The sequence below is a fragment of the Dendropsophus ebraccatus genome, chromosome 1 (genome assembly GCF_027789765.1).
Source record: "Dendropsophus ebraccatus isolate aDenEbr1 chromosome 1, aDenEbr1.pat, whole genome shotgun sequence".
NCBI classification, from domain to species: Eukaryota; Metazoa; Chordata; class Amphibia; order Anura; family Hylidae; genus Dendropsophus; species Dendropsophus ebraccatus.
Window position 1 is genome coordinate 171,718,782 of NC_091454.1, and position 13,920 is coordinate 171,732,701.

At 40.8% G+C, this 13,920-nt stretch overlaps 1 protein-coding gene across 3 annotated transcripts in view; it reads right to left on the reverse strand.

The window, feature by feature from the left end:
- The window catches only part of ACAN (aggrecan), a 92,273-nt gene that overhangs the window by 27,982 nt on the left and 50,371 nt on the right, over window positions 1-13,920 (reverse strand). For all 3 annotated transcript variants that reach the window (XM_069984785.1, XM_069984777.1, XM_069984792.1), the window contains exon 13: window positions 10,715-10,828. In XM_069984785.1, coding sequence (XP_069840886.1) covers window positions 10,715-10,828 — 114 coding nt within the window. The remainder of the gene's footprint in view (window positions 1-10,714; window positions 10,829-13,920) is intronic.

Consider the following 13,920-nt stretch of genomic DNA (forward strand, 5'->3'; position numbering starts at 1 on the left):
CACTACATGTTGCTTCATTTACCTGTGCCACTAAAATACTATCTTTATTGGATGCTGGTAAACTCTTTCTTCTTTGTATCATACTGTACTTATAGGGCGAGATTTATCAAACATGGTGTAAAGTGAAACTGGCCCAGTTGCCCCTAGCAACCAATCAGATTCCACCTTTTATTTTCCAAAGAGTCTGTGAGGAATGAAAAGTGGAATATGATTAGTTGCTAGGGGCAACTGGGCCAGTTTCACTTTACACCATACACAGAAGGGGACATTTATCATTTGCACCTTTTTATGAATATATTTTTATCACTGTGCACTGGCTTATATTTGCAGCCTAGTAAGGTATTTATGAATTTTCGCATGTTGGTTCATAAATTACCTGCCATAGCTTCCCTGGTGCTGCACATTTTACTGCAGATATTCATAAATTGACCTTAGTTAGGAAAATTCTGCTACCCTGGGACTGGAGTACAGATGCGAATAAATATTGAATATTCTAAAATGCGCACATGATAAATCACAGCTAAGAAAATGCTTAAGAATAACCACAGCCACATAAGTCAGGAAGGAAAAAAACAGACGTAAGCTGTCATATTCACACATACACCAAGCTACACTGTTTAGTAAACCTGACGAAGGTCTGTGCACATCACACATACGACAAAAATTTCTAAGGAACACAAGGTACACTGCTTGATACATGTTCCCATAGTATACACTCCGGCCAGGATCCCTAGTGGCCGCAACGAAAACTGACATGCCAGTTTTGTGCGGCCGCTATTCATTGAATAGTGGCCGCACAGAACTGAAAGTTCACATAATGGAAAATGCAGCTCCAGCCACACTCTCCATTGTGTACAATGGTGAATTGGGATGCGGGTACACATGGATGCACCCGCATCCCAATTCAATAGAAATGAAGTCTATAAACTTCACTTACACCAGCTGTTCTGTAACACGGCCGGGTCACAGAACGGTCCATGTAATTTCTAAATGTGAACATGGCCTAAGGGTGCATTTACACAGGCAAAAGATGTAAAGAATCTATGTGAAGCAGTTCCATGTCGCTATCACTGAGCCATGAGAAGTTCTGGGGTCAGTTGTTTAGCTCCCATTGATTTAAATAGGAGCTTCAACACTGAAACACCCTGATAAGAAGTTACATGTTGTGCGCTTTGGGCAGTGAAATTCACGTCTTCATGTCCAAAACAGCTTGTGTTTTGCCCCTGCGAAGTACTATATTACAGAATCAGTGATGCTATCAGCTTGGGCTATTAAACCTGTAGTTAGCCTAAGACCTGCAATTTTAATATGGTTGCATGAAACTGATCTTATGCTGGAGCTACACAAATTCTGATTATGAAGTGTCAGCTGTAGTCCACAGGATACACTTTATTCTACTTATTCCTCCGCCCTGCAGCGGGTACTCAATAGTTAAAACTTAAACTGCCCACAACATTAAGATCTCACAAGTATTTCCAAGTCTGCTTGGGTACACACATTTGAACACATTTTTCTTTTCCTTGAGCATGTAACATCTACTAGCAAGTGGGTCCTTATTTAGATTCTCTGCAGGTACTGCGTCATAAACCATAAGTCAGTCAAAAACCAAATGTGAGATTTCAGCATTACAGGACAGGGAGGCGAGAGATTGGCCTATGCGTGGTTATTTTTAGTTTGCTTAGGCTGAACATTTTTATTATTCAGTGGTTGCTAGTTGACCTCAGAAGCATTCATTGTTTTGCTTTGCATTATACAGTACGTGTTCGTCAATAAAGTTTCGGAATATTGAAATCATAGAATCTTTAAGCGTTAATAAAAACATGAGACAATTTAATCCAGTCCTGGTTTTATAGTGTAGTTGTTCTATTCTTATAATATAAAATAGATGACCTATAATTGTGTCAAGCATCCTAATCACCAGTTGGAGGATGAGGAAGAGGAGGAGCTAAGGTGTTTGCTCCTCCACCTGCCGAGTGCTCTGAGTGGAATTAGCTCTGATGCCAGGAATCAATTCATGAGAGGCGGATAGTGAGAGGTGCTGGACGGAGGACAATGGAGATGTAGGAGCACAGAGTCTGGTGGAAAAGACATCTGAGCACCTATCAGGAGTATAGGAGCTGGGTCACGTGGTCGCAGCGTAGCTCCGAGGAAAGCTGAGAGAGGAAGTGGAGATTGCCGAGTGAGAGCGTGGAGCAGCCGTGGTGACGGTGAGAGAGTCACGGCGGGTGAGGAATACACGGCCTCGGTAAAAGGAGGGCGAATTGTGGACGCTTCCCTCCTCCCAAGACGCGGTGAGAGAGCTGAGGGGGAGAGAGAGAGGGACGGCATCCAGTGAAGCAGGCCGGCGGTGAGAGAGCCGGGACCTGCATTACAGTACGCTGATATTGTTGCCTCCTGAGAGTAAGGCCCCTGTCCTGTGGAAGGCTGTGAGAGGGCCCCAGGAAAGTGCCAAACCCGGAGAGGAAAATTGGAGACGCCGTTGGATATGCGGACTCTGAAGGGGAAAGCTTCCCTCGACTGAACCAGATGAGTATAACAGGAGCACCATTGTGATTGTTACTTTTCCAGTGTCTTCCTGTATGAGCTATCAGCTGTGAGCTTAAAAATCCTTACTATCTCCAATTACTGTGCACCGCGTTACTAGCGACTCTCTATAAAATATATTAACGCTGCTACCAGTGACCCTTGCAATTTTCATTAACTATACTATTGGTGACTCTCTGCAATCTCCATTAGCTGGGTTATCAGTGACTGTCTGCAAATTCCATTAATTGTGATATCAGTGACTCTGTTACTTTTATTTACTGTTTTATCAGTGTCCTCCTGCAACCTCTATTAACAGTGATTCTTTTTGCAATCTCCTCTAATCGTGATGTCAGTGACTTTTTGCAAGATTCATTAACCGTGTTATTAGTTACTGTCTGCAATCTTCACTTGACTGTGATCTCAGTGATTCTCTGCAATCTTCATTAACCATTCTACTAGTGACCGGCTATAATCTCCATTAATTCTGTTATCAGTGTCTTTCTGCAATCTCCTTTAATTGTGCTACTAGTGACTGTTTGCAATCCTCATTAACAATATTACCAGTGACTCTCCGTTGCTTGGAAGAACTATAAATATATATATATATAATTTTTTTTTTTTTTTTTTTTTTTTATAAATAAAAAAAAAAAAAATTTTTTTTTTTTTTTTTTTTTTAAATTTTTTTTTTTTTTTTTTTTTTTTTTTTCTCTGTGTTGTCATTTACATACTGTGGGCGATTTCCTGCAATCTCTATAAACTGTATCACTAGTGACTTGCTGTGATCTCTATAAAGTGGGATATTGGAGTCCATCTGCAACTTTAAACCACTGAGTACCCAGTCCTTGTCTGCAGTCTCACAATAAAGGTGATATTAGGGATTCTTTGTAAGTTGTACTAACATTTATGGTCAGAAGCAGGAGGGGTATGACGACCTCCCATAAAAATCAGAAAAGCCCAGCAAATAAAATGGATAAATTCCTTTCACCAAGCCAACCAGTGGGGAAAGGACGTGTGGGGAAAAATGCAAAAGCAACTATAGCAGACGATCTGGATAAGACCCAAGAAGGTCCAGTATTGATGGAGATGGACACATTGGGCAAAATTCTAGCTGAAGTAACCAAGTGTAATTCTTCATTGGAAAGTCTGACGGGTCAGGTGGGGAGCATGAGCAGTGAGATCTCCCTAATTAGAGATGAAATCTCAAAGATTAGAGAGAGATGCAGTGAGACAGAAACCCGTGTAAGTGGGGTTGAGGATGACCTGAGCAAGGTAAAGAAGCAAGTGGAGGAATTGCAGAAGAACAATAATTTGCTCAAAGAAAAGATGGTGGATATGGAAAACAGATCCAGAAGAAATAACTTAAGGATAGTAGGAATACCTGAAGGGGAGGAAAAAAATGATCCTACTGGATTTGTGGAGAAATGGCTTAAAAGCCAATTTCCAGAGACTTTCATTCATCCTTCGGTTGTGGAGAGAGCTCACAGGATCCCTGTGAAAGGGGCAGTCGCAGGCAATTTTCCAAGACCTCTAATTGCAAGAATGGTTCTGTCTAGAGATAAGGATGCTGTAGCAAAGAAGGCGAGGGAGATTGGAGAAATAAAATATAACAACAACAGGATCTCTATTTATCCGGATTTCTCAATAGAGACACAAAAGGCCAGAGCCCAATTCATTACTGCAAAAAAGAGATTGAGGCTAAATGGCGTTCAGTATGCGATGTTATATCCTGCTAAACTAAGAGTTATCAATGAAGAAAGGACTTGGTTTTTCCAATCTCCAGAGGAACTGGCTAAATGGATGGACTCGAAGGGTTTCAAATGATCGGAGATGTTAGGGCATTGGAATAAGATAAATTATGAGTAATATGGTTTAGGCACTCGGCGGGGTAAACTTAGGTTTAGAGGCTTGTCAGGATACCGGAAGGTAGAGATGGTGAGCCGAGGGGGGGGGGGGGGCAGGGGGGGAGGGGGGGGATGGGTTTTGAGCACGGGGGAAGATATGAAATTGAAAAATTAATTTGTTCCTCCTATGGATTTATTTGTCTTCTTGATGTTTCTCTCTCCTTTTCTCTTCTTGCTGGTGTGTTAGGTGAGGGCTCGGAATGACTACGAAGTTGATCGCATGGAATGTGAGGGGTATGAGCGATAGAGTTAAAAGGCACGCTATTTTTTCAGTTTGTCAGAAATTTTTACCGGCAATAATATGCCTCTTAGAAACACATTTAACAGAGGACACTAAATATTGGGTGGATAAAAGTTGGGGGGGTTATAAATATAACACTTTTTTTTCCTCCTATTCTAGGGGGGTCACGGTTTTAATTCACAGGAAGATAAATTGGGAAATGTATGAAAATAGTATAGACAAAGAAGGGGAATATGTAATATTATATGGGAAATTGGAAAGGGTGATATATATTTTAGTTTTTGTTTATGTGACTCCTCCGTTTTCATTCCGAGCCCTCAATAAAATTTATAGCTTTGTGAAGAATAGAGACTGTCCAGTTCTTATAATAGGAGATTTTAATTCAGTAATGGATGAGGAGGTGGATAGAAGGAGGGAGAGAGAGGTGAGAGGAGTAAGAAGAGTGTCCCCCTTAGCCAAATTTTGTAAAGAAACGGGTTTATATGATGTGTGGAGGGAAAGGAACCCAAATACAGCAACATACTCCTGCGTTAATAAAACATGCAAAGTAATGTCGAGAATAGACATGGTACTGGGTAATCACCAAGCGGTTAAATACGTGAGATCAGTAAAATATCTAGCAAGGTCAATATCAGATCATGCCCCTATATATGTAGAGGTTAGTGATGGGAGAGAAAGAGGGATAACACCGTGGAGAGTCAACACGTATTGGTTTCAAATCTTAGGAAATGAAGAGGAGATAGGGATGCAGCTTCAGGAGATGATAGAGTGTAATTGGGGATCGGCTAGAGATGTAATAGTATGGGACGCAATCAAAGCCTATTTGAGGGGAATCTTAAAGAAATCTATTAGTAAGAAGAGATATGAGTTTAAAAAAGAAGAAAAGAAGTTAGTAGAGAAGGTGGAAGAATTAGAGGAACAGTATATAGTCAATCCCGGAGAGATTACAAAAGGAAGATGGGAAAAGGCCCAAAAAGAGTATGTAGATATGTTAGAAAGGAAGGCTAGAAATAGCTTATTTTTTTTGGGCAGGGAGTGGTATTTCGGGAGTGGGAAGCCTAATAGACAGATTATGAATATAGTAAGAAATCAAAAAGAAAAAAATTATGTCCCCGTGATACAGGAGAGAGGAAGGGAAATAAAATCCCCAGAAGGAATATTGGCTTGTTTTTTAGAATATTACAAGAAGCTGTATAGTTCGGAGAGTAGGTGCTCGCAGAAGGAAATACAGGAATATCTAGAGAAAGTGACTCTCCCGGTGTTATCTGAGGAAAAAAGGGAGATGCTAGGGGCTCCCCTATTAGAACAAGAGTTTAGCGAGGCCCTGATGCAGTCACGGGGGAACACGTCGCCAGGGGGTGACGGGTTGCCTTATGAGGCATATAGGAGATATAGGAAATATCTGATCCCAGCATTACACAGGGTGGTGAGAGCATCCCTGGAAGAAGGGAAACTACCAGACTCTATGAGAGAGGCCAGAATTGTGGTTATTTACAAGGAGGGAAAGGATAGTAGTAAAACGGATTCCTATAGGCCGATATCTTTGTTAAATGTCGATGTAAAACTATATGCAAGGGTGCTGGCCAATAGGCTAAAGAAAGTGCTGGGGGATCTGGTCCACCCTGACCAGAGGGGATTTGTTCCTGGCTGTCATATAAAGAATAGTATTAATAGGTTGTTCCATAATATGCAGGTGGGTTCTGAGGGGGGCTCCCACTCCATCCTGTCTTTGGATGCCGAGAAGGCCTTTGATAGGGTGGAGTGGGAGTTCCTCTGGGCGGTTTTGGGAAAGATGGGGTTGGGGGAAAAATACGTGGAAATGGTAAAATTGCTTTATACTGAACCACGGGCAGTAGTCTCAGTAAATGGATTAACATCAGAAGGGTTTACTTTAGAGAGAGGAACCAGGCAGGGGTGTCCATTGTCTCCCATGTTGTTTATTTTGGCAATGGAGGCTTTGGCCTTACGGATAAGGGAGGACCCTGAGATAAAGGGATTTGGAGTGAGGGGGAGAGATGATAAGGTAAGTCTCTTCGCAGACGATATGTTGTTATTCTTGGAGAGCCCGGAAACCACGCTAGGGAAAGTTATGGATATAATGGGAGAATATGGCGACCTATCAGGGTTAAAAATAAATTGGGAGAAATCTATATTGATGCCCCTCTCTGGTCCGTGGGTGGACCAAATGGTCCCACAGCACATTAAGGTTAGAATATTGAGGAAGAATGAAAACTTTAGGTACCTGGGAATAAAAGTATCAAATAAGGTGAATGAGTTTATAGAAAATAACTTGGTTCCAGTAATGAAAACTTTAAAGGAGAAGGTTGGAGTATGGGTAAAACTGGTTAGAGCAAAAATGGATAGGGTAATGTTGATCAAATCAATTATACTACCCAAACTCTTGTATTTGTTCAACTCTACCCCGGTTTGGATAGACGAGACATCATTTAAGAAGATGGAGCAATTATTAAATAGATTAATTTGGGGGAGAAAAAGGATAAGAATACGCCTTAAGAATTTTTGCCTTCCTAGAGGTAAGGGGGGCTTTGGGGTTCCGGATCTCAGACTGTACTTCCTAGCAGCCCAATTACATTTATGGTGGGAGGGGGAGAGTATACCCTTTGTCCAGTGGGTCCTGAGGAGAGGGAGAGAGGTGAGAGGAGGGATAGTGGAGAAACTGGAATCTGGACAGCTGGGAGAAAGAGAGTGGGATAAATTTCCCTCGGTCCAAATGTGGGTTAAAAGTTGGAAGTCAATTAAGAAAGAGCTTAAAATAACTAGATCCATAGATAAAACACCGCTATGGGAGAACACTAACTTAGAGGAAATTGTGAAATTAAAAGATGTAAAGGGACTAAGGGAAGGGGGTATAGAAAAAGTGCAAGACGCATTTATAGGGGGTAAATTGAGATCATGGTTGGAACTCCAGAGAGAGTATGATTTAAAGGGTATAAGCTGGCTGGAATATGGAAGACTAAAATTTGCCTATTTGGCGTCGCAAAAGAAAGATCTTTTTTTCATACAAGAGTCCCCAGAGGTATTAACACTATTAGAGAAGAGGGATAGAAAAAGGGGTTTGGCAAGGATATATGCTAAATTAAGAGAGACTTGCTATAAAGATATGAATATTAAGAGTAGGGCTAGATGGGAAAGGGATTTAGGAGTATTTTCAGAGGAAGGATGGCAACGAATTTTGGAAAATATTAAGTCAGTATCTCTAAACAGTAATCATCAAATGATTCAATTTAATATTGTCAACAGACTTTACTATACTCCATCCTTCCTGTGTAAAATAAGGAAAAGAGATACTCCCGGCTGTGCCAGATGTGGGGGAGGACCTGCGGATTGGTTACATCTAATGTGGGACTGTCCCAAAATAAGGGAATACTGGAGTGCAGTAGTAGAAGAAATAGTGAGGGAGGTACAGTCTGGGATCTTGTTTGCCCCGGGTTTGGTATTGTTGGGAGATGATACCCAGGTTGAGAGGAAAAAAGATAGGGTGAGATTGAATAAGTTATTATTTATTGCTAGGTTACAAATAGTTAAAAACTGGATATCCCCGGAAAGTCCAAGTGTGATAGGTTGGAGGAAAGCTTGTGGATTATATGGAAGATATGAGGGGAGGAGGGAAGAGAATGGATAGGAAGGTTACGAGGAGAAAGAGAAGGAGGGTTGAAATATAACATCTATGGAAAAAAAAAAAAAAAAAAAAAAAGAGGGATAAGCGTGCTCAGTGGGGGGTGGGGGGGGGGAAGGGACTGATATGTGATTTATAAGATTTTGTGTATGTTATGTTTTTTTTGATAATACAAAAATAAAAAAAAAAAATAAAAAAAAAAAAAAAAAAAAAACATTTTAAACACATTACAAAAAAAAAAAAAAAAAAAAAAAAAAAAAAAAAGCATCCTAATCACCAGTTATTGAAGGCTTTACATCTATTCATTAAAATTCAGTCAAAAAATGCATATTGCTTGCTCACAATACAATGGGTCAGTCAGGCCATCTCTTGTTACATGAATGGAATAGAAAAATGAAAAATAATAACCTTGCTCAGGAGGCTGGTGTCTAACTTCCCTCCTGCCAATGCTTATCCCTTGCTGAAGCCTCTGCTTTTAAAGCAAATTGTTTGCTTTTAGATTTCATTATTGTACCCTAAGAGAATGCCTAGATACTCCGGAACACATACATAAGAACCTTAAATATTATTATAATCATTTTGTATCATGTTTTATATTTCTTTTCTTTGACATCTAAAGGGGTTGTCCAGGGATAGAACAGGTCTATCCCCATCCCCTGCAGCTGCTTTTCCTTGCTGGTCACTGCTTCTTCCATGTTCCAGTGACATGTCATCCCCGTAAACTGCCTGCTCATCCACAAGGATGTGGGACCAGGAAATAGTAATGGCGAGCGTGGTGTGGACCAGAAGAACAGCAGCTGCGGGGGATCGAGGGAGGTGATTATCATTTATTTTTTGTTTTTACACCACCTCCAGTCATTTATGACAAAGTGTCATTGGTCCTGATAGATCTGTGAATGTTCTGTGTATGATGCACATATTCCTACCAGACCAAAATGGATTATTTAATTATTGCCTAGTTACAATATTTTATTTGCACCTTATTCTATAATCATGGTAACTGTGGGAAGAGAGGAAGCAGGTGTATAGCTATAATGAGTTTCTCAGTGTGAACATGCCTCAGTGTCACACAATGTCTCCATGAGATGATTTGTGCACCTCCGCTTCCATCGCTCTCTGCTCAAAGAATTGACATGTCAATTCTTTGAGCAGAGAGCGACGGGGGAGGAGTGGCACGCAAACCATGCCATAGAGACACTGAGGCAGAGACTGAGGCACGAGCCATCCCATAGAATGACTCAGTGTGAACATACCCTAAGGGCTACAGAGGTTAAACCTGCACTCAAATCCTAGTGCCAGATGTAGGCCAATGGCTATACCCTTAAATTTGCTCAGTTTACATTTTCCAAACATAAAATTAATTTATGGGAAACATCTAGCAGTTATCAGGTACTCAAGATTTATTTAGTAAAGAATGTACAGTATATTAAGAGTACCGGGTCATTTTGCACGCAATCAATCTACAGTTGGAGACCCATGTTGTAATAGAGCATTAAAGGGGGTTTCAGGCTGAAAAAAACATGGCCTCTCTTGTCCTGATTTTTATGTGGTTTGCTGCTTTGTTCCATTAAAATAAATTTAATAGAACTAAGCTGAATTGAAGTAATCCACCTACACAACTAGTAAAATTAAGCAAAGACTATTCCCAGTCCTTTCAAGCCATTTTTTGGTGAGAGCCCAATTGCTTACCTATATGCTTCTCCACTAGTTGCTCACAGGATTGGCACAATATCAATATCCCAGTGTACACAATATATGGCGCCCCTCACATACATACCACACATACACATGTCCAATGAATTACCTGAGATGCGTATAACCTGTGACTTGTTGAGAGAGGTTCATCTTGAAAATTACTTTGATTTAAATATATAATATGTTAATCTTAACATGTTTCCAACAGTACCATCTAGCAGTATTTCCATTCCTACTCTTTGAATAGTGCTCTCAGAACAGGCTTCAGCCTAGGTAGGCGAGGGTAATTTATTATATTCATTTTTAGTTATAATATTCTACCACTCCATGTGGTATGGTCATATAATTGTCAGTATTAGTAATGAACAATAAAAAACAAAATGAAAAAAGTAAAAATAAAAAATTATGCACAGATGAAAAAAAAATATACAACCATGCTGCTGTTACATTAGATTTAAATCAAATCTCAGAATGATGAGTAAGAGCAAATCCCATGTTTGCCTTACCTTTTTGTTACCTTGTTACTTGCATTTTGCTCAGTATTCCCTCCAGCAGATATTCTTCATCAACATTCTTTTGGCGTAAGGCAACATGGTTAAAAAAAACCTCTTTGTAGGCAGTTTTTCATGCTGACATTTTATTAACCCCATGGAAGCATTGAAAATTGTCTATTATTTATCTTTTTTTTTTAAAGAATAAAATGTTATAATTTACCTATATCACAGCTGTCTCCTCCATATCCTTGTGGACACTGGCAATGGACTCTTCCTTCATTTTCTACACATGTTCCAGCACCACATTGGATATCTGCACATGTTCCGATGATTCCTGCAGCCGCCAGAAAAGCATCAGTTAACTACATACTTCGTAGGGTATATATTAAAGAAAACCTGTCAGCAAGAAAAACTTTATTGACAAAGCATGAAGGGACAGATTTATCGAGCTTGCACCTGTGAGATACACGACGGAGAAGGCACAGATTCTTACCTTCTCAGTGGGGGCCTGATGCAGGGGCAAGGCAGGGAGATGTGCTTTCATAATTATGCAAACACCTATACCTGCTCCGGAGCAGTGTAGATTTTTGCTTAAGCCTTGTGATAAGCACTGGGCTGGCTGGCTTTACTAAGAGGCATGTGGCTCTTCGTAAATCCAGCTGGGTAAATGAGGACAGGGCTCTATTTAACCCTTAGGGGACACAGCCAGTTTTCATTTTTGCGCTTTCGTTTTTCCCTCCTCGTGTATATAAGGCCATAGCGCCTGCATTTTTCCACCTAGAGACCCAAATGAGCCCTTATTTTTTGTGTAACTAATTGTACTTTGCTATGGCAGATGTAATTTTTGCCTAAAATGTGCCAGGAAACCAGAAAAAAATAATATGTGTGGGAAAATTGAAAAAAAAAAGGTTTTTTATGTTTTTAATTTAGGGGGGGTGGGGGTAGTTTTCACTCCGTTCGCCCTGGGGTAAAACTGACTCGTTATATATATTCCTTAAGTTGTTACGATTACAACGATATGTAACATGTATAACTTTTATTTGATTTGATGGCTTGTAAAAAATTAAAACCTTTTAAAGAAAATATATGTTCCTTAAAATCGCTCCATTCCCAGGCTTATAGCGCTTTTATCCTTTGGTCTATGGGGCTGTGTCAGGTGTCATTTTTTGCGCCATGATGTGATCTTTCTATCGGTACCTTGATTGCACATATACGACTTTTTGATCGCTTTTTATTACAATTATTCTGGATTTGATGCAACCAAAAATGCGCAATTTTGCACTTTGGGATTTTTTTGCGCTTTCGCCATTTATAGTGTGAGATCAGGAATGTGATTAATTAATAGTTCGGGCGATTACGCACGCGGCGATAGCAAACATGTTATTTATTTATTTTTATTTATAAAATGGGGAAAGGGGGGTGATTCAGACTTTTATTAGGGGAGGGGATTTTTTGTATTAAAAATACATTTTTCTTTTACTTTACACATATACTAGAAGCCCCCCTGGGGTTAGGGTTATTCCCCCTGGGGGACTTCTAGTATATACACTCTGATCTCTCATAGAGATCCATGCAGTATAGTTATACTGCATGAATCCATGAGATCGGTGTTCTATTGCTTTTTGCTGCTGCAGTCAAAAGCAATAGAATGCCGAGCCGGGATCAGCGCCATTACAGCGCAGACCCCGGCCCGGGATGGATGCAGGGTTCGCCCCCCCCCCCCCGCAATCGCGCAGCGGGGGGGGCAATCCCCCCACTAGACCACCAGGGATGGAGATGAGCAAGTATTTAGAAGCAGCTGTCAACTTTGACAGCTGCTTCTAAGTAGTTAATTAGCGGGCACGGTGATCGGACCGTGTCCGTTAATAGCCGCGATCCCGGGCTACATGCGGCACCCGGGATCGCGGCAGTTCAGAGGGGGGTCGCCGCGCGACCCCCCTCTGAACTCCCATAGCGGCACGAGGACGTTCAGTAACGTCCTGGTGCAGCTATGGGTTAAGATGGGTATACGAGTACGCTGATCTTAAGAAACTCCCCCATAATATCTCTTCTGATTTCACGCTGTGAGTTCTGCAGCCAAATCCGGTGCAATTCCCGGTACTGTCACTTTGTATAGGTTTACATACTCGCAGCGTCCTGCACAGCCAATCAGTGCGTTGTCCCACCGCAGCTACCAGGTGCAATTTTCATTCCGCTGCAAGTATCTAAACCTATACAAAATGAAAGTGCCGGCAATCGCAGTAGATTTCACTGCTGAGCTTGCAGCGTAAAATCCGCTGCAATTCGGTAAGTGTGAAGCTAGCCTTAAACTGGAACATTCTGATGACCTGTAACTAGTCAGGCAACTCTGCTGTAGTCACATCTATTGAGCCATGATTTCCTCTGTAATATAGAAGCCTTTCCTAAGAGTTCCAAGCATGCACAGTAGATGACACAGTACACACTTGGGCTTAGTAATCATGTCTCAATAGGTGTGACTACAGCCAGGACACCATACTAAATGGTCTACAGCTGGCCACACAGTTGACTAGTTACAAGTCATTGGAATACACCTCTAGTTTTAAAGTTCAATTACTTAACATATCTGGATTGAGCTTCACTCTTGGATACACAGAAGAGCACATTATAGGAAGGTTTTTTTTTTTCTTGTGGGTTTAATATTTCTCCTGCTAATACATGAGGATGACTCAAGTCACTCAATTTCATGCAGTTGTAAGTTTTATCCACTTGACTTTGATGTTAAACTCCTACCAATTGAGTTACTTTTTGAGTTAAAAAAAGATTTCTAACACTTTTTCCCAAGCAGAATAATAGCAGAGAATTACTAAGCTTCAGGGGTTAATGCCTTCATTGCGTTCATTAAATATGTATTGCCCATTTTGCCCTTTGTCACAGAGGGGCACTAAAGAGGTAATCAACAGTAACTGAGCAGAAAGGGGTTAAATGGAAGGACACTTATCATGCACATAATGACAAATGGCCAATTCTATGCCTCCACAAGACCCTTTGGCCATTCATTGCCTCTTGGTGCCGTTCTGTTCCATGTCTACTTAGTACCCATTTGCCCTTTATGGCAATGAATAGCAACTAGTGTGCACTTAACAGAAGAGTATTAGGCACTATAAAGGTATGCTATTCTGTGGCAACTTCTATTGCCCCTTTTATGTCCTTCTGTTAAGTGCCCCTCTCTGTCTATTTGCTATTATTTACCCCTGTACAAAACTTCTGTAACTAAAAAGAACTAAAAATGCAATAAATGGCAAACAGCAGTGAGGAGGCACTGAGCAAAAGGATTCTAAATGGGCAAAAAAAGGTAATGGGCCTAGGGACCCACAGAACCCAAAGGTTCTATAGAATCCTGTTTGGGGAACACTACAATAGATAGCCAGTTTTGCGTAAATAGACCCTGGACGGATTGGTTGTGGA